This window comes from Fukomys damarensis, unplaced genomic scaffold (assembly GCF_012274545.1).
Source record: "Fukomys damarensis isolate Sample0158 unplaced genomic scaffold, DMR_v1.0_HiC HiC_scaffold_2, whole genome shotgun sequence".
Taxonomy (NCBI): Eukaryota; Metazoa; Chordata; class Mammalia; order Rodentia; family Bathyergidae; genus Fukomys; species Fukomys damarensis.
Genome location: NW_022900914.1, coordinates 46,061,737 through 46,087,369, shown reverse-complemented (window position 1 = coordinate 46,087,369; position 25,633 = coordinate 46,061,737). Strand labels below are relative to the sequence as shown.

The 25,633-nt window shown below is 41.4% G+C and overlaps 3 protein-coding genes across 3 annotated transcripts; 2 read left to right on the top strand and 1 right to left on the bottom strand.

Annotated features, from left to right (window-relative positions):
* Positions 1 to 254: 254 nt before the first annotated feature.
* Positions 255 to 3,584, top strand: Fam136a (family with sequence similarity 136 member A). Its single transcript, XM_019205334.2, has 2 exons — positions 255 to 868; positions 3,095 to 3,584. The coding sequence occupies exons 1-2, from the start codon at positions 734 to 736 to the stop codon at positions 3,281 to 3,283; spliced, it is 324 nt and encodes a 107-aa protein (XP_019060879.1). The 5' UTR covers positions 255 to 733; the 3' UTR covers positions 3,284 to 3,584.
* A 2,720-nt stretch (positions 3,585 to 6,304) lies between these two features.
* Snrpg (small nuclear ribonucleoprotein polypeptide G) lies at positions 6,305 to 13,727 on the top strand. The gene is made up of 4 exons (XM_010609653.2): positions 6,305 to 6,417; positions 8,795 to 8,817; positions 10,931 to 11,055; positions 13,556 to 13,727. The coding sequence occupies exons 1-4, from the start codon at positions 6,386 to 6,388 to the stop codon at positions 13,604 to 13,606; spliced, it is 231 nt and encodes a 76-aa protein (XP_010607955.1). The 5' UTR covers positions 6,305 to 6,385; the 3' UTR covers positions 13,607 to 13,727.
* Positions 13,728 to 17,673: 3,946 nt separating this feature from the next.
* On the bottom strand, positions 17,674 to 25,088 carry Pcyox1 (prenylcysteine oxidase 1). Its single transcript, XM_010609654.3, has 6 exons — positions 24,893 to 25,088; positions 23,627 to 23,833; positions 22,576 to 22,750; positions 20,657 to 20,868; positions 20,168 to 20,320; positions 17,674 to 18,631 (listed from the first exon to the last, which is right to left on the bottom strand). Exons 1-6 carry the CDS (start codon positions 25,002 to 25,004, stop codon positions 17,973 to 17,975), a joined length of 1,518 nt encoding a protein of 505 aa, XP_010607956.1. The 5' UTR covers positions 25,005 to 25,088; the 3' UTR covers positions 17,674 to 17,972.
* Between the last annotated feature and the right edge of the window lie 545 nt (positions 25,089 to 25,633).

Below are 25,633 nucleotides of genomic sequence, written 5' to 3'. Positions count from 1 at the left end.
GGGGCTGGGCCCAGCCCGAGGGGTCCCTGGGGCTCCTCGGAAGCCCACCTGGCGCTCAGACAGGACTTGCAGGGCTGCGGCTGATCGCTTGATGTCTGTGCGCCCCCTGGTCCAGCCCGGCGGGTGGTGTCCCTTGGTTTGAGGCGCTGTCCTCCACCTTCCCCATAGCGCGGCCTCTTCCGCAGGTGAGCTGCGTCAGCCCCGGGAAGGGCACCGCCAAGGTCAGAGACCCCAGGGCAGAAGTTCATTCCGCTCGGCCTCTTGCAGCGCTGGTTTTTATGCTGTTCTGCTTGGACCCCCTTTATGTTTTGTGGGTGTTGGTTCTGCCCCCCTCACTAGATTATGGGTTTCCTTTATAACTCTTCTTGAGTCATTAATAGATCGGCTGTCCTGCTGGAATGCATATTACCAGGTTGCCGTCTCTGAACTTGGTACCTGGTTTTCAGAACATGGCCTCCTCTGGCCCGCCCTGCCCGCTCCACTCACCCAGCCATTGATGCAACAGGTGCCAAAGAGCTAACAGCAAGAAGACCATGAAACACTGTCAATAGGCACAGAGGATAATTTTCCCAGTCGTGTTTTTAAGATCCTGATTCCTGTTTTAAGAGGTGAAAGGTGAAGGAGTTGCAAATGCAAACGTGGCCTCCTGCCCTTCGTAGTACACCTTAGTCATCTTTGTCCTCGGAGACTTTCCTACCTAACCAGGCTCTACTCTTATTCCTCCCAGGGCCTCATGTTCCGGTGCAGTGCCAACTGCTGTGAGGACAGCCAGGCGTCCATGCAGCAAGTGCACCAGTGCATCGATCGCTGCCATGCACCGCTAGCTCAGGCCCAGGCCTTGGTGACCAATGAGCTGGAAAAGTTCCAGGTGAGGAATATTTCAACCAGAGATCTCTAGTCCTTGGTGTGCCCTACTCCAGGAGATGACAGGCTTTTTGTTCACAACTCTTGGCTTTAGTGTCTTGGTTCTTTTAACACTTGTGACCATCCTATGGCTGACTAGCCTTCACAGGGTTTGAAATTCTGGAAAAAGTCCTGGAAGTTGAGCGCTGTTAAGTTGAACTATATTCTCCCACAGAAACAATGATGTAATGGGGAAACTCATGAGCAAAAAAGCCTTTATACCTTGTTTGTTGTTATTTTTGTCATGTTGAGCACCAAATACAGTCTGTACTATAGAGTATAAAACTCCCTAAAATTTCTTTTTTTTTTTTTTTGGTATTGGGAATTGAACTCAGGACTTTGAGCTTGTGAGGCAGGCAGCAGAACCACTGAGCTAAATCCCAGCCCCATATTAATTCATTTTTAAAACAGCAGGATCTCTGGGAAAGTGGAATAAGATACTCTAAAAGGTGCAGGTAATAGCTGGGTGTGGAGCCATGTCCCCATAATCTCAACAGTCTGGGAGGCTAAGGCAGGAAGATGGTAATTCATACCCAGCCTAGGCAACTCAAGACCATCTCAAAATAAAAAAGACTGGAGATGGAGCTCAGTGCAGAGGCCCTGGGTTCCATCTGCAGTACACAAACAAAAGAAACAGATTAGAGCAAGGTCCTACCATTATTTTGTGGATTCACACACCCACCCCAGACTGTCCCTGCTTCTATACTGAGAGAGCAGTTCCTGTGTCACTGAGGTGCAGTGATTTTGCCGTAGGTTCCCCTCCACTGCTCTAAGTATACTTTTGTGGAATTTGAAAGAAGAGCTGTCTTCTCACCCAGTCTTTCATAGCCTGAGATTCCCTTCACATGAAAGCATTATCCCTAAAACTTGATACATCTTTACATTCTGCTGTACAAAACAGCTAAATTACTGCCTTTTTGAAGGAAAAGTTTCTTTTGTGGATGCAGTCTTTGAAAATTTGATTCTTGGGTTACAACTTTCTCCTTCCACTCTTTTTGCAGTCTGTTCCAGGCAGACTTTCACTCTCACACTGTGCCTTCTGGTCTTGTAGCTGTGAGTGCACCTCCATGGGGCTAAGTCCAGTGGTGTCTGGTCAGTGATCAGTCCTCATCTTAATCTGTTTGCATCTTCCCCTTGAATCATTTTATCCTTCATTTTGCCATAAGAACACCTCCTAGTTTTCCACCTTCCTCTCTGCCCCTCACCCCCACACTGGGGATTGAACCCAGGGCTTTTGCACTGAGCGTTGTCCCTAGCCCTTTTGTTTTGTTTTGATTTAATAAGTCACTGAGTTGCCCAGTCTGGGCTCAAACTCAAAACCCTCTTGCCTTAATCTCCTAGAGTGCTACCATTATAGGTGTGCACAGCCACACCTGGCTGGCAACTCTTTTTTGGCTTCTTTTGCTGGCTCTTCCGCCCTTCAGCATCTGAGAATTGGAAGGTATGGGCTGTCCTTTGGTTTGTCTCTTCGTAGCTATACATATCATCTATATGCTGACAGTTCTTGCATTCATATCTCTGGACCAGGCATTATTCCTAAATCAAGATTCAAATTGCCTGCCTCATAAGCGCAAGGTCCTGAGTTCGATCTCCGGTACCAAAATAAAAAAATGTAAGTCTCATAAGGACAAGAACTTTATCCATTTTACTTATTGCTGTATTAACAACATTAGAAGACTGATATTTAGCAGTTGCTTAACATATACTGTGGTAGAATTGTTTCTCTGTAGCAAGGACAGACATTAATCAAGATAGCTGGACATGTTGATGTGCACCTGTAACCCCAACTACTCAAGAGGCTGAGGCAGGAGGATCCCAAATTTCAGGTCAGCCAGGGCAAACTTAACAAAACCCTATTTCAAAATAAAAAATGTCTGGCAGTGTAGCTCAGTGCTTCTTGGATTTAGTCCCAAGTACTGCAAAAGAATGCAAAGGTGTTTCTAAGCCTGACAGTAACCTTTAGTAACCTCTCACAAGCAACCAGTCTTCTGTACAGTTTACTTGCTCATCCCCCGTTTAGTAATGGTTTGTCTGAGCTCTCTATGTCAGCCAAGACAATCTTGCACTCTGTGTTGTTTTAACTGAACAAGATAATAGACATCAAGCCTGTAGCCCAAGACCTGGCACACAGTTAGCACCCAGTAAATGAAAACCAGCCTCTCAGCCTTTTCTTCTTTCCTTCTTGCCATAGGATCGCCTGGCCCGGTGCACGATGCATTGCAACGACAAAGCCAAAGATTCGATGGATGCGGGGAATAAGGAGCTTCAGGTGAAACAACAGCTGGATAGCTGTGTGGCCAAGTGTGTAGATGACCACATGAACCTCATTCCAACTATGACCAAGAGGATGAAGGAGTCGCTCTCATCCATTGGGAAATAAAAGTCTTTGCCAGTGGCCATCGGGGTTTAGGGCAGGAAGCAAAACTTACGAATGAAGAAACTAAGGATGACAGCAAGTTTAAGACATTTCACTTGCCTCTGGACCCTGATTCCTCTGTTTGGATACTAGAAAGTAAAATGGAAAAAAAAAATGGTGCTAAAGTTTGGGTCAAAGATAGAACAAGAGAGTGTTTTAGAGCCTAAATTTCATGTGGTAAGATTTTATCCTGGCAGTAGAGATCTCAGTTGTACCACCTGAGAACCCTCCAAAGTACCAGTGTCATCTTAATACACAGATATTAGCAGGCTGGCAGGTTCCTCTGAGCTGCCTATGACCTGATGGACTTGCAGAAGTGTCTCTGTAGCTAATTTCCTATTTACCAGAAATATCACCACACTATTTTGTACTAAGCCATAAAACAAGATTCAGATAATTAATTCACACACCTGTAATCCCAGCCTTTGGGAGGCTGAGGCCTGAGTTTGAGGCCAGCCTGAGCTACATAGTTCAAGATGAGCCCAGACTACATAGCAAGACCCTGTCTCAAAAGAGTTGTGGGGATGGGGCCCATACTTTCATTATGCTTGGGGTTTTTTTATATGAAAGGGCATGAAGTGGATTTAAGATATGGAGTTGAGACAGTAGCTAAGAACTGTGAAAGGCTCCTTGTGTATGTCCTTTTGTAACTGTCAAGATATGGATGTGCATGTCTTGATATTCTTACACTGTGTCTTTCAATCTGGAAATGATTGCCAAAAACAAGAGTTAGTGTCACACACTATATGGAAAACAGAGTTCCTTCACTGGCTGATAGGTCCTTGTGCTTTTTGTGGCAGTTAACAGGACAATCTTGCAGTGACATTTTTCCCTTGAAGGGTAAAGAGTTTTGACTCTGATAAACTGAAAAAGGAACTGTTGGTTAAGACAGTTGGGAAGTACTGAAGAAAGTGATTTTTATAGAACATGATGGAATAAAAGCCTAAACCCAGCACTGTTTTCGTAGCCTCCTGAATTACAGCGCCTTACTGAGATAATCTGGCAACAGGAAGGTCAGAAAGTAAGCAATTTGAGCTGTGACTCCTTTACCAAATACCATTTTTGCCTGGGGCCTTTACAACATAGTGTTTCTGCCCCAGCACGGCACCTTATCTTTTGGTTAAGGGATGTGTTGTCTTTTTACCAATTTATTACTTGAAATGAATGATAATATAGCCTGTCTGCTGTGTCGAGCCTGTGATATATTTTCCTAGTGGTTTGGTCTCACAATAAAAAAATTTCACTGTCTCCTCACTACTGGGTTTCTTCTATTTACGTAGTGAATAATTTTCTTGGTGTTTCATTATGTTTAAAATAAACTGAAGGGACAGGGATTTAGTTCAGTGGCTCCGCCAACTGCCTTGCAAGTGCTAGGTCCCAAGTTCAGTCCCCAGTACCAAAAAATGAAAAATGAACTGAAGATGTCCAGAAGAGGAGAATTAGTTATGTGTTGCAGTTCAGATGCAGGAGTAGATCATTAAAATAGGGAGCACTGGGCCGGGGATTTAGCTCAGTAGTTCCACTGTCTGCCTCGTACGTGCAAGGTCCCAAGTTTGATCCCCAGTATCAAAAAAAAAAAAAAAAAAAAAAAAAAAAATCAGTGAGGGAAGGATAGGGTATTATGGCTTGAAGTCCATTAATGTACCAAAGAAACAGCCTGGCCTGGTGGCATGTGCCTGTAATGCAGCACCCAAGAGTCTGAGGCAGGATTGTGAGTTGAAGGCCAGCCTGAATGACACAGTGAGACTGTCATAAAAAACAAAAACTATCAGAAGAGGGCATGGTCATACTTGCCACTGCTGAGGCTGAGGCAGGAAGATCCTGGGTTCGAGGCCGGCCTGGACAATGTACACATCACAAGACCTGTCTCAAAAAAAAGGTCTTTGAAGCTAAAAATAAATTCAGTATCCAAGGTTTCTAGCTTAAAACACAGCAAATATGAGCCCTTTAGAGAAAAATATCTAGGATCTTCAGCAACAAAGGAATACAAAACAGATGATGTTTGTCTTACTTTTTTTTTTTTTTTTTTTTTTTTTTTTTTTTTGGGATTTTTGTATCAGGGATTGAGCTCAGGACCTTGCACTTTGGAGGTAGGCAGCGGCACCACTGAGCTGAACCCCTGGCCTTGTTTTGTTTTGTTTAACTTGACAGGGTCTAGCTAAGGCTGGGCTCTATTTGCTGTACTTCTCCCAGAATGCTAGGATTACAATCTTCCACTACTATGCCCATCCATATAGCCAGTGTTGAACATTGGGAATGGATTTAATTTTTGAAAACCATGCCTTTCTGTTCTGCTTTAAATAAGCTATAAATCGTGGAATTTCCTAATTTGGGATAACAACTAGAAACAAGTGGGAGCCCGTTTTCTTATACTTGAGCACTTGACTTGGAAAATCAGTAGCCATATTAGAAAATACTTAACGTGCTGTAACTCACATTTTATATACAGGGGCAATGGGACATCAAGTGGAATCCTGTTAAGTGTTAGAATAATTGCAGGACTGTCAGTTGGAAATACAATCTAGGACTCCTCAAATTCCTGGAGCTAGGCCCAGTCCCTTTGCTCTGTTCTAGTGCAGAAAGACCATTAATTTTGGTGTTACAAAAGATTTGACCTGACAGTATGCTGTAGGTGTATATATGCCCCAAAAATTATGGATCCACTACGCCCGAGCTCATTTTCACTCCGCATATACTGTATTTTTAAAAATAAACAAAACAATAATAATAATAATAACGAGATCCACAAAGACAAAGGACTGGCCGACTTCGCCCAGACGTTAGACGCGGGACCTTCACCTTAATTTTACACAAAGGAAACAGAACTGTGGGCCGCCCCACCTCTGATCCCTGGCCACTTGCTGATGACGCAACTGGAAACTGGCGGCTTACCCACAAGGCTTGGCTTCCCCTAAGTATCGCGAGGAGTAATGTAAAAATTACGGACCGGCGATTGGCTGGCGACGTATGGTGACGCCAGACGTAAAGCGCCGAGCCTACCGCGGGAGCGTGATTGTGACTGCAGTTTCCCTTTCAAAGGATTTCTGAGCCCGCGAATTAGACAAGATGAGTAAGGCTCACCCTCCCGAGCTGAAAAAGTAAGTGGTTTGTGAGGCCCTCGCCCCATAGCCGTTTCTCTGCGTGCCCCGAGTCCCTTAGGTCCTCTGTGTTTCCTTTGTGTTCATCTGGTGGTTGTAGGCTTGAATCCCTTCACCACATGTCTTCCGGTCTGAGCCCGTCGGGATCCCGACCAGGGGCTGGCACTTTGGAGTTTGAAGCCATCATAGACGTCGCATTTCGGGCCGGTTGGCAGCCAACGCGTCCAATTGGCCAAATTGAATTCTTAGCCCAGGTCTTCCCGACACAATCCTTATATCTTCACTTGAAGAGCTCCAATGCCTCTTTGGTGAACTACTTTCAGAGTAAGGTGGCTGCAGGGTTAATTTCATAAGGAATTAAAAAACTGCGTGGAGTGCAGGTGTGTTTGATAGTATTTAAGGAATTGAAAAGGCTCCTTAAGCCATAGAGAAAATGTTTGTAGTTGTTCGTTTGCGCTTTTGCATACATATCTGATTCCATTTTCTTACCCTTTAAAAATGAAAATTAATTTTAACCAATATATAAATACCATGTATTAATTTGGTAGCATGTGTTGTTTCAATAAATGTGCACACACACAAAAAAAAATAAACGTGTACATTCCTTTTTTTTCAATGGTCAGGTCCCGGTATGTAGTTCAGGCAATCTTTGAACTATGTATCCCAGGCTGGGCTCGAACTTGCCGCGATTCTCTGCCTCAGCCTTCCAAGTAATTGAATTATAGGTGTGTGCCACCACACCAGCTAAATTTGTACATTCTTGCCTTCTTATAATTAAATTGGAATGTACTGTGGTGTCTTGTTCTGATACTATAACTGTAAGAACATTTCATTGTCCCAATCAGGGAAAGTCTAGTTTGATCCAGTATCATCAAATAGTAGGTTATCCTTCCTGTACGTAAACCCACTTTAAAGCTTTGGCCTTCTAAAACACTTCTTGACTGAACTTAACATGTTCTGTATCTACTGAGTAGTTTGTTCTATGTTTATACCATATAGTACTGGAATTTTGCATGTAGTAGTTGGATTGTATAAGGTGCACAAGGTTAATACAACGATTAATTTTCCTGGTGTAGGTGTATGAGCATCTTTTGTATAGCTCATCTGCTATTGGGCCAAGTCAGACACGAGGAAAAGTTCATGTTGATAATTGTGTATTTAAATGCACCTTTCTTTTGTTTGTTCTCAGTACTGGTTACTAAACTCAGGGCCTTCACACTGAGCTACGTCCCTGGCCTTTTTTTTTTTTTTTAAACACAGTCTCACTAATTGCCAAGACTAGGCTTGAATTTGTGCTCTTCCTTCCTCAGCCATCAAATTAACTGGCATGGACTAGTATGCCCAGCTCCTGTGGGGGTTTTTTTTGTAGCATTTGGGACTGAATCCAGGGCCTCAAAGTTGTGATCCTCCTGCTTCACCTTCCTGAAAAACAGGAATTACAGGTGTGTGCCACCAACCCAGTTGGGTCCTATATTATACTTGTCTGGAATTGTCCCACGATGTTCTATGCATTAAAGTTGAGTGAAATTTCGTATTTTCTAGCCAGGCATGGTGTTGCATACCTGTAATCTCAGCACTCCAGAGGTTGAAGCAGGAGGATCACCGTAAGTTCGAGGCTGATGTAGGCTGCATACTAAATTCAAGGCTAGCCTGAATATAGCAAGACTGTCTCAAAAAACTACAAAAGAAGGACCAGGGATTTAGCTCAGTGGTGCTGCTGCCTGCCTAGCAAGCATAAGGTCCTGAGTTCAATCCCTGATACCAAAAAAGAAAAGAAAAGAAAAAGTTCATATTTCCTAGCCTATAACTGGAATAGAAAAAAATTTGATTTGATATTGTGTCTTACTGTTCTCATTCTGTCCTGCGATGGGATAGTCTTGTTTAATGCAAATTGTCCAAAGTTTTAAAATATATATTTTGCTAAGATATGTTTTAGAATTATCCTGAAAATTTAAGTTCAATGCTTTAATATTAAATAAACATTACTATCTCAAATAGTAATTGAATTTGATGTAGTTTGATTTCTGTTTTGGAAATAACCAAAATATAACCAAGTCTTTGTTTTTTTGTTATATTTAGAGTCTTAGCTCCAATCATTGAAAACTAGGTCAGTGAAACAAAACATAGTGTTAAACAATAGCTTTTTTTACTGTTTGTATTTGTGAAAAGAATTTAATAAAGTAGTTATGTGGTTTAAACATACTCTTTATTATCTTGCCCATCCCAAATTATATTGCTTTGCATAATGTCTAATTGAGGTATTCCATTGTTCCTTTACTCTTTACAACAATACGAGATTTTTACTATTTTAAATTTCATAATCCTATTGTATAAATTAAGTCAAATGTGTAATTTTTTTTTCTTTTGCTTTTTCCAGATTTATGGACAAGAAGTTATCATGTAAGTTTGTTTTATCTTGCCTCCATTAGCTGTATAACATTTTTTTTTTCTCCTCCCCCTCCTGGTACTAGAGATCAAACTCAGGACCTTGCATTTGCCAGACATGCATGGCACTACTGAACTAAATCCCTGGTCCAGTTTGTTTTATCTTTTATCTTGGCAGTATGTAATGTTTGGAATCACTTTATAAAAATTCAAAGCACACAACCTCTGATTTACATCCATTAATTAAGCAAATTTATTAAAGTTTTGACTAGACAGTTTTCCTTATCTAACAGTACTTAAGACTTGAAATTATCACATATAGGCCCTCTTCCACTTAGAGAAAATTAACAGGAGTTCCCTATGTTGTAGTATTTGAAGGTATTTTGAACCAAGTCACAAAAGACTTAGTCAAGGAACACTTAACTCTTATTTCTTGGAAATGTGTAGAAAACAGATTTGTTCAGCCTCACTAAAAACCTAATTCATGCAGTGCTTGAAATACATAGGGATTAAAAGCAAGAGATTTAGAGGTAAGCAGTCTTCAGTTTGAATCTCAGCTCTACCACACAGTTAATAGCTATGAAACCTTGAACCCTATTACTTAACAACTTGTTTTCATGTATAAAGTGTATACTACTTTAGAGTGCTTATAATCAAAATGTTGACATGCTAGGTGTTCTAGCACACACCTGTAATCCTGACAGTCAGGAGGCTAAAGCAGGAGGATCGTTGAGAATTCGAGACCAACTGGGTTATGTGATGAGTTAAGGCCGGCCTGAACTACATAGTGAAAGTCTGTCTCAAGAAACCAAATAAAGGGCCAGGGATTTAGCTCAGTGGTGCCACCACCTGCCTCGCAAGCACAAGGTCCCAAGTTTGATCCCTGGTACCAATAGATAGATAGACAGACAGACAGACGCATGCATGCAGAAGTAAATGTTGTAAAGTGTTAAACAACCAAGACAGGTTATTTTGGCCTCCATTTGGCTGCTCTATTCATCTTTATACCAGACTCACATACAGTGGTACCTTGATTCAAACAATTCTTTCCACGATTCTGGTCCCAAACCAAATTGGACGAGAACCAAATCAAATTAAAGGTTAGGTTCAGTGGTGACCTTATAGGGAAATTTGATTTGGTTCTCATCCAGTTCGGTTTGCGACCAGAATTGTGGAAAGAAATTCATGAACCAAGGTACCACTGTACTCTAGTTCAAAATGAGCTGTTTCAGCAACCTGCAGCAAAACAGCCATTAATATTCCTTCCTGGCTGGCTGTGGAGGTACACACCTTTAATACCAGCACTTCAGAGGCTGAGGCAGGAGGATTGCTGTGAGTTCAGGGTGAGCCTGGCCTATATAGTGAGACCCTATCTCATAAAGACAAAAAACATTCTTTCCTGTAACAAACGTGACTGTTAACATCACCCCATATCCCTGGCACTGTATCTTATAAGGATAACATACATCACCAGCCCAAAGGAGACAACACATGGCTCTATCCTATCCTCCCTAACATTTTTCTCCATGTCTTTGGGTCCAGGCCATTTCCTCCTTCCAGCCTGTGCTTCTCCATTTAAAAACAGCACTGCCTTGGCTGGGATTTAGCTCAGTGGCACCGTGCTTGCCTTGCAAGCACAAGGTCGTGAGTTTGATCCCCAGTACCAAAAAACCAAACAAAACAGCACTGCCTCTGCTCTTGAATACATACCTATTAAACTTTCCTTTGTCTGTTCTATCTTGGTAAATTCTTTTGGTTTTTTGAGATAGGGTCCTACGATGTAGTTCAGGCCAGCCTTGAACTCATTGTGTGGCCCAGGCAATCCTTAGCTTTCCAAGGGCTGGAATAACAAGCCATGCTATGCGTCACCACACCCAGCCATATCGTGGTAAATTTTTTTTTTTTTTTTTTTTTTACTCCTTAGAACCAGAGATTGAACTCAGGACCTTGTGCTTATGAGGCAGGCATGGTACCACTGAGCTAAATCCCCAGCCCTTGTTAAATTGTTTCACCACCCATTGTACTGGCTTCTGCAGCTGTTTCACTTTAAACTGTTTCTTACCCCACCTGATTTGTAATGAATAATTAATAGTTGACAGTTTTATTGAATTTTTTTCCTTTTTTATAGTGAAATTAAATGGTGGCAGACATGTCCAAGGAATATTGAGAGGATTTGATCCCTTTATGAATCTTGTGATAGATGAATGTGTGGAGATGGCAACTAGTGGGCAACAGAACAATATTGGAATGGTGGTAAGTGAAGATAAGACTTCTCTTAGAGATTTCATTTTTCTTAAGAATATGTATTAACAGGCTGGGGATTTAGCTCAGTGGCACTGCTGCCTGCCTTGCAAGCTCAAAGGCATGGGTTCAATCCCCAGTACCAAAAAAAAGCAAAGAATATGTATTAACTTTTGTCGCATGAAATTCCTGGGTTAATTGGAGTTGGTCACAAGGCATTGTTTTTCTTTTATTTTTTGGTACTGGGGATCGAAGTCGGGCATTTGCGCTTGCGATACAGGCAGCTAAATCTCTGGCCAGTCACAAGGCATTTAAACATGTACTTCACAGGCACTAATAAACTAAAAAAAAAAAAAACAAACACACATGAACCCTTCCCCCCAAAAAATAAATAAATTGGAATTATCCATAAAAGGTAAATAATAGGTGTTAGGTGTTATATTTCCTTTTTAGTTAAATAAATACAGTTATTCAGCTGTCATAATATACCAGTGACCTATATGTAAGATCTAAATTGTACAGAAGCTTCTAAGATCTTAGGGCTTGAGATCACTTTTGGAAATTTGTGGGTGTGTGTGTGTGTGAGACAAGGCCCCACTGTGTACAGTGGTACTTTGATTCACAAACTTGATTTTTTCCACGATTCTGGTCACAAGTCTGAGTTGGACAAGAATTGAATCATATTCAATGGTTAGGTTCAGTGTTGGCCTGATGGAGAAATTTGATTCAGTTTGGGACCAGAATCGTGGAGAGAATTGACTTTGTGAACAAAAGTACTACAGTAGTTCAGGCTAGCCTTGAACTCATGGAGATTCTTCTGCTTCACCTTTCTGAGTGCTAGGATTACAGGCGTGTGCCACCATGCCCAGCAGATGGAAATCACTTTCAGCTTTATAGTATTCTATAAAGAGGCCCATAGTCAGACCATCATTAAGGTCATCGTTTCCAGACTTTAACATGCATATAAATCTCCAGCATATCTTAATCTACAGATTATTCAGTACGTGTAGGATAGAATTTGAGATTTTGCTTTCTTACAAATACACATTTTTAGGCAGGGGATGTAGCTCGGTGGCACTGCACCTGCCTGTCAAGCGCAAGGTCCTGAGTTTGATCCCCAGTACAGCAAAAAAATAAACCCCAAAAAAAAGGTTTAAAAAAATACACATTTTTAATCTGTCCAGTGCAAATCTGCCAGTTACTTTTTACTTTGTGTACTTAGTTAACCTGGATTTTTCTAGTTTATTACCCTGCTGTCCTAGAATTTACATTTCAGTTAGGAGACAGAATCATGTATGTATAACTAAAGCTACATGCAGTAGGGGGAGAAAAATAACAAGTTCTGGCTGATTTTACTATAGTTGGCTATAAGCGTAGCTCCATCTGAGTCTTAGTCAGAATTCTCTATTTCTAATAAACATTGCAAATTACCGCTTGTCATCCCTCTTGTGGCCTTCATAATTGTGATGTATAATGCATCAGGAACCGGTTGTTCCCAGTCCCTTTGCCTTCCAGGTTCCCTTATTTTTCTCCTTGTGAGTTCAATACTAGCCATCTCACCTGCGTTCTTGTAGGTATCCCTGTTAGTTTTCATTTTTGGCATACCTACCAAGCCAGCCACTGTGCTCCTAAAGCTCTTTCTTCGTAACTCTCGCTCTACCTCTAAGTACTATCTCAAACTCTTAATTTTTTTTTTTTTGCCAGAACAATTAACTGTCTTTCCCCCAAATGTAGCATTTAACTAGCAAATTGTTGGTTTCATGATGCTCCCTACACTAAGATTGCCATTCAAAGTCTTCTAAGGTGGGATGCTAGCTACCATTGCTTTCTACTTCCTGTTATAACTTTTTGGTTGCATACAAAAATTTGTATTCCTTCTTTATACTTTGTCTTTGCCTTAGTTTTGTCTATAGTTTGCCAGCCTGACAAAATTCTAACATTTTCTAAGCTTAGCTACAATGTCATCATATGGCCTACTTTCCACAACTTTCATCCTGGTTTATTCCCTAAACGATCTTACCCCTAAATAGGCATATTCTGCTGTACCTCTTTTTTCCCATCAGTTTTTAGAGCTAAGGACAGGGTTAAGCATGTTCATTTTGAGTCTTGCCATTTGAAAGGCAAAACTAGGCCGGGCGTGGTGGCACACGCCTGTGATCCCAGCACTTGGGAGGCTAAGGCAAGAGGATTGCTGTGAGTTTGAGACAAGCCTGGGCTACATAGTGAGTTCCAGGTCAGTCTCAAGTACATAGTGAGACCCTGGCTCAAAAAAATAAAAAAAAATAAAAGGCAAAACTAACCACAGTGACTCAGCATCTCATAAAGTTATTTGCCTTTAAACATATATATGTATCTCTTTTAAAGGAATCAGTGGCTTCCTGTTGTGATTAAACTATTTGGTAGCCATATGGTTTGAAAAAAAGACTTACAAACTGTCATGTAATACTGAAGAATCAATGAATTGGTGAAAATTTTGTAATCGCTGATCTATTAATTTGTTTCTCTTTCCTAGGTAATACGAGGAAATAGTATCATCATGTTGGAAGCCTTGGAACGAGTTTAAATAGTAACTGTTCAGCAGGGAAATCCATTTCCCTCTTCAGAGTGCTAGCTATGACTAAAAATTGGGTCATACACATTTTCATACTAAATTTTTTGTTAAATAAACTTTTGTAAGTCAAAAATTCTTCCTCAGATGTTCTGAGTACACAAATGGAATATTGGCTCTCTAAATTGAATTTTCTTGGTGAGACTGATTTTAGACATTTTATCCAGCCAGACATGGTAGAATACATCCATAATCCCAGAACTCCAGGTAGGATATCAAGGTTTTTTTTGTTTTTTGTTTTGATTGAACTCAGGACCTTGTCCTTGCAATGCAGGCACAGCTGCCTTGAACCCGGAAGGAGCTCAAGTTTGAGGCCAGCCTAAGGTACAAAGGAGACCCTGACTCCAAAAAGGGGGAGAGTTTACATTGAAAGAGGCTTTATACATTGGAAGAATCTTACTAAATGTGAAAAATAGCGAGGATATACCTTCTCAGTGAAGATATATCTTGTTTCAGCACTGAACAGAGATAAATGCACAAACCAAGTGTGTTGGTGCATGCCTGTAAAAAGTTACAAGGCCTTCGGAGAAGGATCAAAGCTGGGCATGGTGGCACAGGCCTGTAGTCCCAGCACTTAGAAGACTGAGGCAGGAGAAACCCAATTTCCATGCCACCCTGGGCTACATAGCAAGTTTAAGGCCAGCCTGAATTTATACACGGCAAGACCTTATTTCGGAAAAAAAAAAAAAAGAGTAACTTTTGAGTTCAGCCTGGGCAATTTAGCAAGAGACCCGGTGTGAGGGGAAAAAAAAGGCCTGGGGATTTAGCTCAGTAGTAAGAGTACCACTCGGTTTGATCTCCCAGTACAGGAAAGAAAAACAAATGTAACCTGAGTGGATTTATTCTGAAACAGTAATTTTGATCTGTGACTTTTCTAAGGCTGTCCGTCTTTCATCCAAAATTATTTGGACAAGAAGTGTCTCAAATTCCAGAATATGTGTAAATTATTAATACCTTGAGCAAAAAAAAAGTCATTCATGTTTTATATACATGAACCTTATGCATGTAATTTGAAGGGTAATTTTAGTTACGTGTACCTGCATTTTGCCTGACCAGTTACATGAGAACATGTAGAATTTTCTGCCTGTGATATCAAATCAGATTTTGGAATATTTACTATACATTTACATTCAAAAGGTACTGCAACAAAAATGAAACAGTAAGTAATGACACAATTGTTTATTGTTAGCACAATCACGCAGGAAATTTTTTCAAGAGTTAGAAACAGGATTTCAGAGAAACAGCATGTTGTAACTGCCAGTAGTGAATGTAGCAAAAAATATGTTCTAGTTCATGGATTTTGTTTTCGGCTCAAAAGCTGAAATGAGATACATTACACATGATTGTATTATGAGCCTACCATTGTAAGCAAATGCCTAAAGACCTTTGTTTATTGTTTTTGTGATATGGCAAAAGCCTGCAAATCTCCAATCAGTTTAAAACTGGAAAGGTGTATACAGATGAGCTTCTAAAGTTCTTTTAAAAGACATGTATATAAATGGTGTTTTCTTTATAGAAATGACAACAGACAAATCAAGCTAATCACAGTTTAACTGATAAGTTCAGTACATTTTTATTTGTCCTTCGGCATCTCTAAATCTTCACAGATGTTGGTTTTTAAAAGTAACTGTCCAAGTGTGGTCCCTAAAATAGTATCACCTGGGAACTTAACAGAAATGCAAATTTTTGTATCCCACTATAATCGTGTTAAGTAACAAGTCCCAGGGTGAGACCCTGCAGTGTTTTAATAATTCCAAGCCAGATCCATACTCAACTCTGAACAACTGGAATAGAGTCAGCTCCCACTTAGCTCTGGCATTGTTACCAGCCTCTTCTGTAAAAAGGAGACTGGCCACCTGGAATAGCAAACCTTGAAAGTATTTTTCCTTGCATAAAATTATTTAGTGGTACAGTTACAGTAAAGCTACCCAATGTGCCTGGAGTAGAAGGTGATAATATTTTTCTTCTGGTTTAAAAACTATGTTTTTAATCCTATACTTACATTAAAAATACCTAATATGTCTGATACCTCATAACCTGTTTTGATGTTTAGAAAGCAATTTCAGATACCCTATTGGAAAATTCAGTCAGAGAGGTTTGATACAAGACCAGCAACATTTTCATTTGGAATTTTTTTATATAAGTAAAAATATATCCCATTGCAAAATGAGTCTATAAATGGTAGAAATTAAATCATTAGTATTTACCAATATTTACAGTAGTCCTATCTACAGTTTGGCTTTTCATAGCTTCAGTTACCGAAAACCAACCATAGTCTGAAAAAATTTAATGGGAAATGCCAGAAATCAAAAATTAAATACATTACAGAATACTATCATGGTTTTTGTGAAGAGTAGATACTATGTTAATCTTACCGTGCCTAATTTATAAATTAAAGTTTCTCAGTACTGTCCACTTTCAGGCAACCAATGGGGATACTGGAACATATCCCCCTTAGATAAGCAGGACTACTGTAGTATATATAACACAGTATTACAGTCTCTACAAATTGTCCTCTTTAAAACTACAAAAGGAAAAAATATATAAATCCCTCAACACTTGTGAATAAAACTAGAAAGAGAGCTAACCCTTTGATAAACCATGAGTTTAATTCCTATTTCTGTGTCAAATGGCTCTTGGCAGTTTTACCAGTATGTTCTGTAATAGTCAACTGGACTAGAGAATAAATTTTTAAGAGTCAATGTCCTCTTACACCATTTTCCTAAAATAGCTGACATAATCTTTTTTTTTTTTTGTACCGGGCATCAAACTCAGATACTTGCACTTGCAAGGCAGGTGGTGCAACCACTGAGCTAAATCCCCAACCCTGATGAAGGAATCTTTAAATGACAGTACATGTTAACCTGGTTGCAGTTATTGTCAGAATTCACAAGATTTACTTGTTCTTTCTACCAGTGCTATGCCAGTTGATCATGATCTCTGTACGGCAAACACTGAACTGGTTTTCTCAAGTTTGGCTGCATAAAGAGAAGCTCAGAGTCCTTCAGTTGATTCCAATGTGCAGGCAAGTTTGAAAGCCACTAGCTTAAGATTTCAGCAACTACCTTCTAACCTAGCATGCTACAGTAAGTAATGTATTCAGCACTCTGAACGTATCCTGGATTTGACCCAGTCTGGTGTCCTGTCATCCGGTTCTAGTGCCAACTGCTGCTTTAGGGTTGAAGTTGCCTCTGCTATTAAGACTGTCAGTGCTTATCAAGATTACTATGAAAGTTCTCCCTGAGAAGAAACATTCCTTGTGAAATAGGTCTGCTTTGACAATCGTTTGGGTTTCTTAGGACTTCTAAAGCACTAAAAACCCCTTAGATATTTCACCACCCCGACATCCAAGTGTCTCAACTCTGGCTGCACATTAGGAGCTGAGAAAATTATAATGCCAAGTTCATAGCCTCAATCCAACAAATCCCAATCTCTGCTTGTGTGGGCATATCAGTAATTTTTAAAGCTCCTCAAGAGAAGGCTTATTAGAATATCAATTTCTTAATTCCCATTATCTGCTTTCCATTTTCCTGGAGATTTTAGTACAAAATTTTAAGATTTTACTCAAAAGATTTCTGAGCTTTTCCCCTAATAAAATGGTGACAGAGCAATCTGGAAGTCCAAGATTAATGATGGGTTAATTTGGGTCAAAAGGGTACATTCCAGCCTCAAAACATCAATTTCCAAAGTAGTTTTATCTGAGTAAGGATCATATCCAAATGTGAAACTCAAATGAGCCAGTCTCTAAGATGTCTTTAAATTCTTTGAGTTCATCTTGAACATCTCTACAATTGTGATCAAAATCCAGAGCTCCACTTCCAAACCTACTGAAAGATCTCAAAAGGGAGAAGTTTGAGAATCCATGTGTTGGGTTGTTTTGTTTGTTTGTTTGTTTTAAATTGTTGCTGTTGCTACTGTTTTTGAGACAAGGTCCCACTAGGTAATCCAGGCTGGTCTTGAACTATGTAGCCTAGGCTGTCGAACTCTCAGCAATCCTCTTGCCTCAGCCTCACGAGTGCTGGGATTATAGGCGTGCACCACCACACCCAGCAATCCATGTGTTTTAACAAGCTCCAGGTGATTGCTATGATTAGACAAGTTTGGGAAACACTGTCATGGATATTGAAAGAGCAGGTTAGAAGTTCTGGAGATGTCCTAAGTGCAAGTTATCCACTGAACCTTGCATTTGCTTATGACCCATTAAAGGTTAAACGATGATAATGGCAAAATATCTGATTCAAAATCATCTCTGCTCAGATTTGGTAATTTTTTGCCAGTGACACTCACTGGAACCAGAAGGGGAAAGGGGAATAGGGTTATTTCACAGCTCTGTTTTAAGTTTCTCATACAGGCCATCTTGGTCAATCATGTCTGTACGCCCATTCCAGCGATGATAGGCAAGGAGAGCAGCATTATAGCCTGCAATGGCACTCATTTCCATGGCACTCGCAGCAAACTCTATCCCATTGAGGTAATATAGCCGGTCATGGAGCACAATGGGGGGGCATTTCTGCGGGGGCTGATACACAGGATATGCACGCCAGGTCTTCTTCACAGCATAATCATAGGACAAAAAGAACTTCATAATTTGCTTTTTACTAAGAACATCTGGGGAAAATATCTTCCAAACATATGTTCCATCTGTTGATGGTAGAGGATTTCCCTCTTCTTTTACAGGGGATACAATGCCAAGGCTGTTAATGAACAAATCTGAACTATCAGTGACTAACACTGTAGAGAGGCCAAACTGATTTTCAACTCCAGAGCCAAACACACTTGAATTCAATTCTCCCTTAATAAGAGTTGTCACTATTTGTTTGTAGAATTGATCAAATTCCTCAATTGGAGGATCAAAGTTGAGGAAAGTTATATTGGACATCTTTTGATTCAGGGGTGTGGCCACTAAGACGATGTCATAGAAGTCTGAAAGGGTCTCAGATCCAGTTTGGTAGACCACTTCATACATCTTTGTGGGATTTCCTAATGGGAATAAGGAAGTATACATTTCTTTAGTGTTTCTAACATTATACTTTACAACTTTTAAAAATAATTCTTGCCAGGTGTGGTGGTGCACACCTATAATCCCAGCACTCAGGAGGCTGAGGCAGAACTGCCACCAGTTCAAGGCTAGCTTGGGCTACACAGTGAGTTTAATGCCTCCCCTAACTACATAGTGAGATCTTCTCTCAAAAAAAAACAAAATATGTAACTGTTCTATCTTCCTGTAAGCAAGCAGTCTGAGGTGACCTGTTAAAATGGTTCCATATTCTTGACCCAGAAAACCTGACAAAATCATGCAAGTCAAGAGGATCAAATCTTCGTGTTCACTTTCAGGACACCTGTGAAACTGCCCAGGCCACCAAAGGTATGCATATCTGAAAGACCACCAAGTATCTAAAGAATGTCACTGATGAACAGAAGTGACTGATATTCTAAATAGGTATCAATCACCTTGGTGGGGGTCCAAGGTCTTAGCCCAGCCTTCCAGGAAATATCCCTGACCCTGAAAATCCTTTAACACTTGCTATGTGACTTGCTACCCCATCTGACCCCCATTTAATCAATATTACCTGGGTGACTCTACTTGTAATCTTACTGTTTTTGCCCCACCTCCTGCCCATCTTGTAATTTCCATTGGGTCTTATAGTTTTATGCCACTTCATACCCACCTTACCACATGGCTTTGCTGTAAAAAATATCTTTGGAAAGTGGGGTGGGTAGGCAACCCACTTATCAGTCCCTCTTCTGTCTCTCTTAGATAGAAGCTTGCTTTCCCTCAATAAATTTTTCCTACCCATTACAGTGCTGGATTTGGTAGGTGTGCCCAGACCAACAGTGGGGCTGGACACAGGCTGGTAGGCCAAAAAGAGTGCTGAATTTTTGCTGCACATGCTTAAAAATGCAGAAAGTAATGCTGAACTTCAGGGTTTAAGCATAGATAACCTGGACATTGAACATATGCAGGTGAACAAAGCACCCAAGATATACTGCCGTACTTAAGAGCTCATGGCTGGATTAACCCATGTACGAGCCCCCTCTGCCACATCGAGATGATTCTAACTGAAAAGGAACAAACTGTTCCTAAACCAAAAGAAGTATATGCACAGAAGAAAGATATTCCTGAAGAGACTAAACAAAAACTTATGGCATTGTACCATAACAAAAAAAAAAAAAAAAATGCAAAACCTTATGGCATTGGAATAAATTAAGCATAAAATAAATGCAAATTTAAAATACGATAACTGTTCCTTGCAATTTTATTACACTGAAGACAACTTCCTTTCCAGAGTTTTGATAAGTACAAAATGTGGAATTTTTACTTTTGTGGATGAGATTATTTCTTAAAATCCAAAGAGTCATGCCACCAAACTTGCACACATTTGAGAATATTTCTACATGGCATAACATATGCAAAGTAATGTTTCCTCATTTTGGAAGTGAGATTCCAAAAGGAAGGTTTTTTTTTTTTTTCACAAATGATCCACAGGGATGATTAGGACAAAAGAGGTCACTCACCTGCTGATGTGGTCCTTGTTTTCTCTTCTATGAACATTACTGAGCCAGGTATAAGATTGCCTTTGGAAGCCTTAAGAAGCTTTGAGCAAACAACTTTATTGCCACCTTCTACTGCCCAAAGGCCAGAATCAGCACCAGTCATTGATACTGCCCCTGTCAGCAGCAGCAAAAATGTATTTTAATTCTCACTTTGTAAGAGGTCCTTCTCCCCACTCTTCTTTCCCAATTAGATGTTCTGCTCCAAATGTCTCTAGACAACACCAAATGATCCTTCAGCCAAAATCTTGCCCAGCCAAGTACCACTAAACTAATGGATGCTAAGGATCCATTCCCCTGAAAAATGTACATCTACAAATACACAGCACTACTGACTATCTGAGATGTGTAAAAAGACAGCCTTCCCAACCTCTGGCCTAATCAAGAACCACCAAAGCCTCAGCTACTTCCTTCTGTGAGCCTATGTCCATGACAGTACTTTCCCTGACTCACCCACAAAGGCGCTGATGTTTGTGCTTTGGCCATAATTGACCTTCATGATAGGAGCAACCATTTCACTGAGGAATTTCTCAGAGAAGCCTGCTTTCTGCAAGGTTTCATGAAGCGTGTGGTTAAGCAATCCAAGGAAGTCATCCCCTCCTACAGCATGTAGCAATTTCTCTACACTGCTGAAGGCATAGTCATGAGATTGGTAGCGGTAGATCCTATTGAAAAGAAGAGAAATAGCTATTAAACACCAGAATACAGGAAGGGGATATAGAAATAAGGGAAAGAGCAACCTAAGATCTGGGGCCTCCTTCACCCTACCCCTCCTCTGAAAGTCCACTGTTCTCCACACTGGCTTAATATGGTGTCCCTTGGAGCACCTTTGAAGAAATGTGTATGTCTTTATATGATTCTTTATATCTTTCCTTTTCTTTTCTTTTTTTGAGACAGGATCTCACTATGTGTTCAGGCTGGCCTTGAAATCACTATTTAGCCCAAGGCTGGACTCAAATTTGGAGCAATCCTCCTGCCTCAGCCACCACCTCATCTAGCACATTCTTTATATCTTCTAGCAGCACTTATATATGGCTAATTTAGAGCTTTCAATGATAACAGCCAGCCACGGCACGGATGCAACAGGTTTGCCACCACTGCTTTAAGCTACTGGCACTGAAACATCAAGTTATTAAAACTCATGTAAGGGGCTGAGGATATGGCTCAGCTTGTCCAGTGCATGCAAAATCCTGAATTCAATTTACAGCAGTGGAGGACAGAAAAAGAACTCATTTAAGTTTTTCTTACATTTTTCTATAAGCTTTTACATGTTTTGTCTTATTCATTTGCACACCAGTATAGTGAAGACTTTAAAAATGAGGTCTCAGCCAAGCATAGAACACAACTATAATCCTAGCTACTCAGGAAACTGAGGTAGGAGGATCACAAGTTAGAGGCCAGTCTGGGCAATTTAGTGAGACCCTGTCACAAAATAAAAAATAAAAAGGGCTGGAGATGTAGCTCGGTGGTAGAGTGCTCACCTCGTATGTATGAGGTCCTGCATTCAATCCTCCATACTTTAAAAAAAAAAAAAAAAAAAAAAAAAAAAAGAGCACTTCTAGATCCAGACTGCCTGGGCGGCAAATCTCAGGTTCACCACCTTTTACATGGGTGAAATTGTACACTTAAAATGATGCAAGCTAGCATGGTGCACACACTTATAATCCCAGAATTCAGGAGGCTGAAGTGGGAGGATTATCATCAGTTCAAGGCCAGCCTGAAGTACATAGTGAGAACCTGTCTCAAAAAACAAAACCCTCAGATGCAGCTGGGTGTAGGGCAGCTGCTTCTAATCCAGCATTACAGGAATCACAGGAGGATCACAGATTCAAGCCCAGCCTGGGCAACTTTGTGAATAAAATTAAAAAATTTTAACGAAGAGCTAGGATGTAGTTCAGTGTGAAAGCTCTGGGTTCAATCCCTAGAACTTAAGGGCGGGGGGCTTCCATCTTCCACATCTGAAAAACCAGTATCTACCTGAGAAAGTTACCATGAGAATTCAAAATGTTAATTTTCATAGACATTTAAGAGTATCTGGCTTGAGGATCACTGTGAGTTTGACACCAGCCTGGGCTACATAGTGAGTTCCAGGTCAGTCACGATTACATAGTGATCCTGTCTCAAAAAACCGAAAAAAAGTATGTGGCAACACTAAAGAAACATTGGAAAAGTATAATTCAGAAGAAAAAAAAAAAAACTACCACCTTCAATTTCCAAGTATTTCATATTTCTGCATATTTCCTACAAAATATTTTGCCTAACAGTCTTATAAACAGGACTTGCAGCTACCTAGAGAACTTCTCCAAGAATCTGTAATCCCTAAAGTTCATCAAACTAAAAGTTCTGAGATTAGTGGAAGGGAAAAAAATTACCTCATGAACTTGTCTAACACATCTTCTACCCACATATGCATTCGAAGAGTCTGAAATCCATAGTGCCAAACTAATTTTATCATGTTTATTATAAACCAGCTGCTCTCCTCAAACACCAGAGTCTCTCCATTGTACACCCCCACTAGGCCACCTTTAGTTGGAACCGTGGAGAGACCTGAAAAACAGAAAAAGTAGCTAAGTCAGTGATTTCCACCACTGGTCAAATGACAGAAAGTAATCCAGGAGATCCTCCCAGGAACACTCTTAAGTGAGTAAATTCCTGGCTTCTCCTTGTTCTCAGGGGACCCATTAAAGAAACTCTACCTTTAGAACAGCATGACACACTCACTGAACTATCCAAAATCAGACTTGGGAGATAGGTCAGAAGATCATGCAGATACATCAAAATTAGGCTATTCTTAGTCATGGAGGAAATGGTACTAATGTGGTACCATGCTACAGGAAATATGGAGAGTAGTTCCTATTCAGATCTTATTTTTGCAAAACTAGGTATTTCAAGTAAGTGGAAATAGGCCAAAATTGCACGATATTGCTTGAGGAATCTTCAAGGCTTGCCTAGACTGCTTCCACAACCTGTTCAGCTCTTCTGCTGGCATGGATGGCAGCAGTCAGATGTCCTGAGTGCTAGGCAGCACATGGCTGTACCCAGAGCTGTGTGAAGAAATCAGACAATACAAGCTCTGGGCCTCATTTCCTCAGCTGTAAAATGAGCATTCTAAGGTTTCAGTTAGCCCAAAATAGTTTCTGATTCTTCAGCACAAACCCAGAGGTTTAAGAATTCACAAAGGTAGGCATCTCACCCCAGCCCATGGCTGTAATTCCAAATAACTAAAGATGCAGATAAGTAGTGTCCCATTACAAGACAGTGGCTCCTAACTAAACTAGTACTAAATGCCACCTGTGCACTGAGGGCAACAGTTTTATCAACTGTAAAAGATAATTAGCAAAAAAGAAAAGTTTCAGTTTTCCATATGGGAAAAATATCCAGGGATGGTCACAGAAAAATCTGCTTAGCTCTAAAATTACATACCCAGGTCTTTGACAAAACGCTTCATGTGCAGATTTAAAGGATGGATGACAGAACCGCCTGCCTCGAAGTCTTGCCCTTCTACCTTCAGGGTGGCCAACCGGCCACCTACCTCTTGTCTTTCAAATAAATCAATTTTCACATCTTTCCCAAATTTCTGCCTCAGATAATAGGCTGATGAAGTGCCACCAATTCCAGCTCCAATAATAGCTATGTGGGGGGAAAAAAAGAACAGTTGTTTTTCTCTCACCAGTACGGATTTCATTTTTGAAAGGCCATTAACTTAGTTTTGGGGGTTTTGTTGTTGTTTTTCTTTTTCTTTTTGTTTTTTGAGACAAGGTCTAGTTTTGTAATATGGGCTGGCTCTGAACCCACTATGTAGCTCAGGCTGGCCTCCTACTCGGTGATCCTCCTACCTCTGCCTCAGGAGTGATGGGATTTCAGTGTGCACCACCACGCCCAGCTCCGATAACTAATAAAAGAGGTTACTCAACAATTCAGGGAACACTGGAGGTGGAAGAAGCTGCTCTGAAGATAAACATTAACTCGATTTTTTTTCCCAGATACCCAAAGATTCTCATAGGTTTTCCTAAAGGCACCAACAGGCCTTCACTCCCTTCTCAGTGCCCAACTCATGGCAAGAGACCAAGTGGACCTTCCCAGCACGCATTCTAAATAAAGTGGCCGCCATTTTCGCCTAGCTCTAGTCTTTTGTCTCCGTGTAGACTCAAAGTAGACAGGTTAACGATCCCAAGAGATACAGCATTCACTGGGGGGTGTGGGAGACCAGGGAGCCAAATCCAAAGCGACTGAAACGAAAAAGTCAACAGAATGCAGATTGTCTCGGCAGCTACAGCAGTCCTAGGCAGAGAAACGGCAGGCCCGGCGCCTCTGAGCAGGCCGACCCTAGCGAAGCGGAGATGGGGAAGGTGTCGCAGCCTATCAGAGGCTGGGTTTGTTTGCACCGATCCCAGTGCGGTGTCTCCTGCGCACGCCTAGGGCTGGCTTCCGCAAGGTGCAGCAACAGGAAGGCGGCAAGAGGGATCTGCGCCTACCCGGAGCCCAGCCCCAAGACTGGACTGCAGGACACTTGGTCCCCATCCCCGCCCATGCCTCAACTGGGCATCTCTCCATGCCTAGGAATTCACGGTCCTGTCCTTAGGGAGACCGACAGCCGCCCAGAGGTAAGAGGAGGAGAACTGCGAAATATGCTGAGCCGCCCGGCCAGCTACGCTCCAGCGCCCTCCAGCGCCGCCCCCTCTGGCCTACCGATCTTATCCGGCGGGGCCTGCAGCTCGGTGTTCGCGAGGCACCCCCAGCTGCACAGCAGCAGCCACAGCCCAAGCAGCCACGACTCGAGCTCCGCAGATGGGCGCCCCATGGCCTCTCCGAGCGAGGAGGGTACCTTCCAGTTCCCTTCAGTCCCCGAGTCGCGGCGAGGCTGCGCGCCGTCCGCCCCGCCCCTAGACCCAGCTCCGCCCCTTCCCTGGCACAGACCCCTGCAACACCCGCCCTCCAGCAGTCACCTTCCCAGGCTGCTGGGCTCCCAAGCACACCATGTCGGTCCAAAGCTCACCCTGTTTTAGAAGACAGCCAACTTGCAGGCAAGAACGCATCCCAGCTGTTCTCCTTCCTCCCCATCCCTCTGAGTAAAGTGCCTTCAGGCCCCTCAGTGGCACGGCTTCAGAGAATGAATACTTACTAAGTGATCACTTTGTTCTGGGGACTCTTGGGCGCGAGATGAACGGGTGCATGGTGCGAGATGAAAAGAAAATGAAGGAGACTGAGGATTTGGCGGTGCAAAAGGGAGCGGAATATAGCGATGGACAAGAATAAAAGTAGTGTGCCTATAGGAGACCAGAATGTGCTACCCCAAAATATGCCTCTACTGTGAGAATTATTTCGAACTGAAATAACTGAGAAGATGTGGATACAAGAAAAGCTCTCTGCTCTTCCCCATTTTCCCAAAAGCATAGCATAAATTTACAAAAACGAAGTGTCTCTCCCCGC

Coding starts and splice junctions, on each gene's coding strand:
- Pcyox1 (XM_010609654.3), bottom strand. CDS start 25,004: ATGGGGCGCCCATCTGCGGAGCTCGAGTCGTGGCTGCTTGGGCTGTGG. Junction 22,751..23,626: donor GCGTTTTGTCAAAGACCTGG/GTATGTAATTTT, acceptor TCTGTTTTTCAG/GTCTCTCCACGGTTCCAACT. Junction 20,321..20,656: donor AAACATCAGCGCCTTTGTGG/GTGAGTCAGGGA, acceptor TGCTGCTGACAG/GGGCAGTATCAATGACTGGT.
- Fam136a (XM_019205334.2), top strand. CDS start 734: ATGTTCCGGTGCAGTGCCAACTGCTGTGAGGACAGCCAGGCGTCCATG. Junction 869..3,094: donor ATGAGCTGGAAAAGTTCCAG/GTGAGGAATATT, acceptor TTCTTGCCATAG/GATCGCCTGGCCCGGTGCAC.
- Snrpg (XM_010609653.2), top strand. CDS start 6,386: ATGAGTAAGGCTCACCCTCCCGAGCTGAAAAA. Junction 8,818..10,930: donor TATGGACAAGAAGTTATCAT/GTAAGTTTGTTT, acceptor CCTTTTTTATAG/TGAAATTAAATGGTGGCAGA. Junction 11,056..13,555: donor AGAACAATATTGGAATGGTG/GTAAGTGAAGAT, acceptor TCTCTTTCCTAG/GTAATACGAGGAAATAGTAT.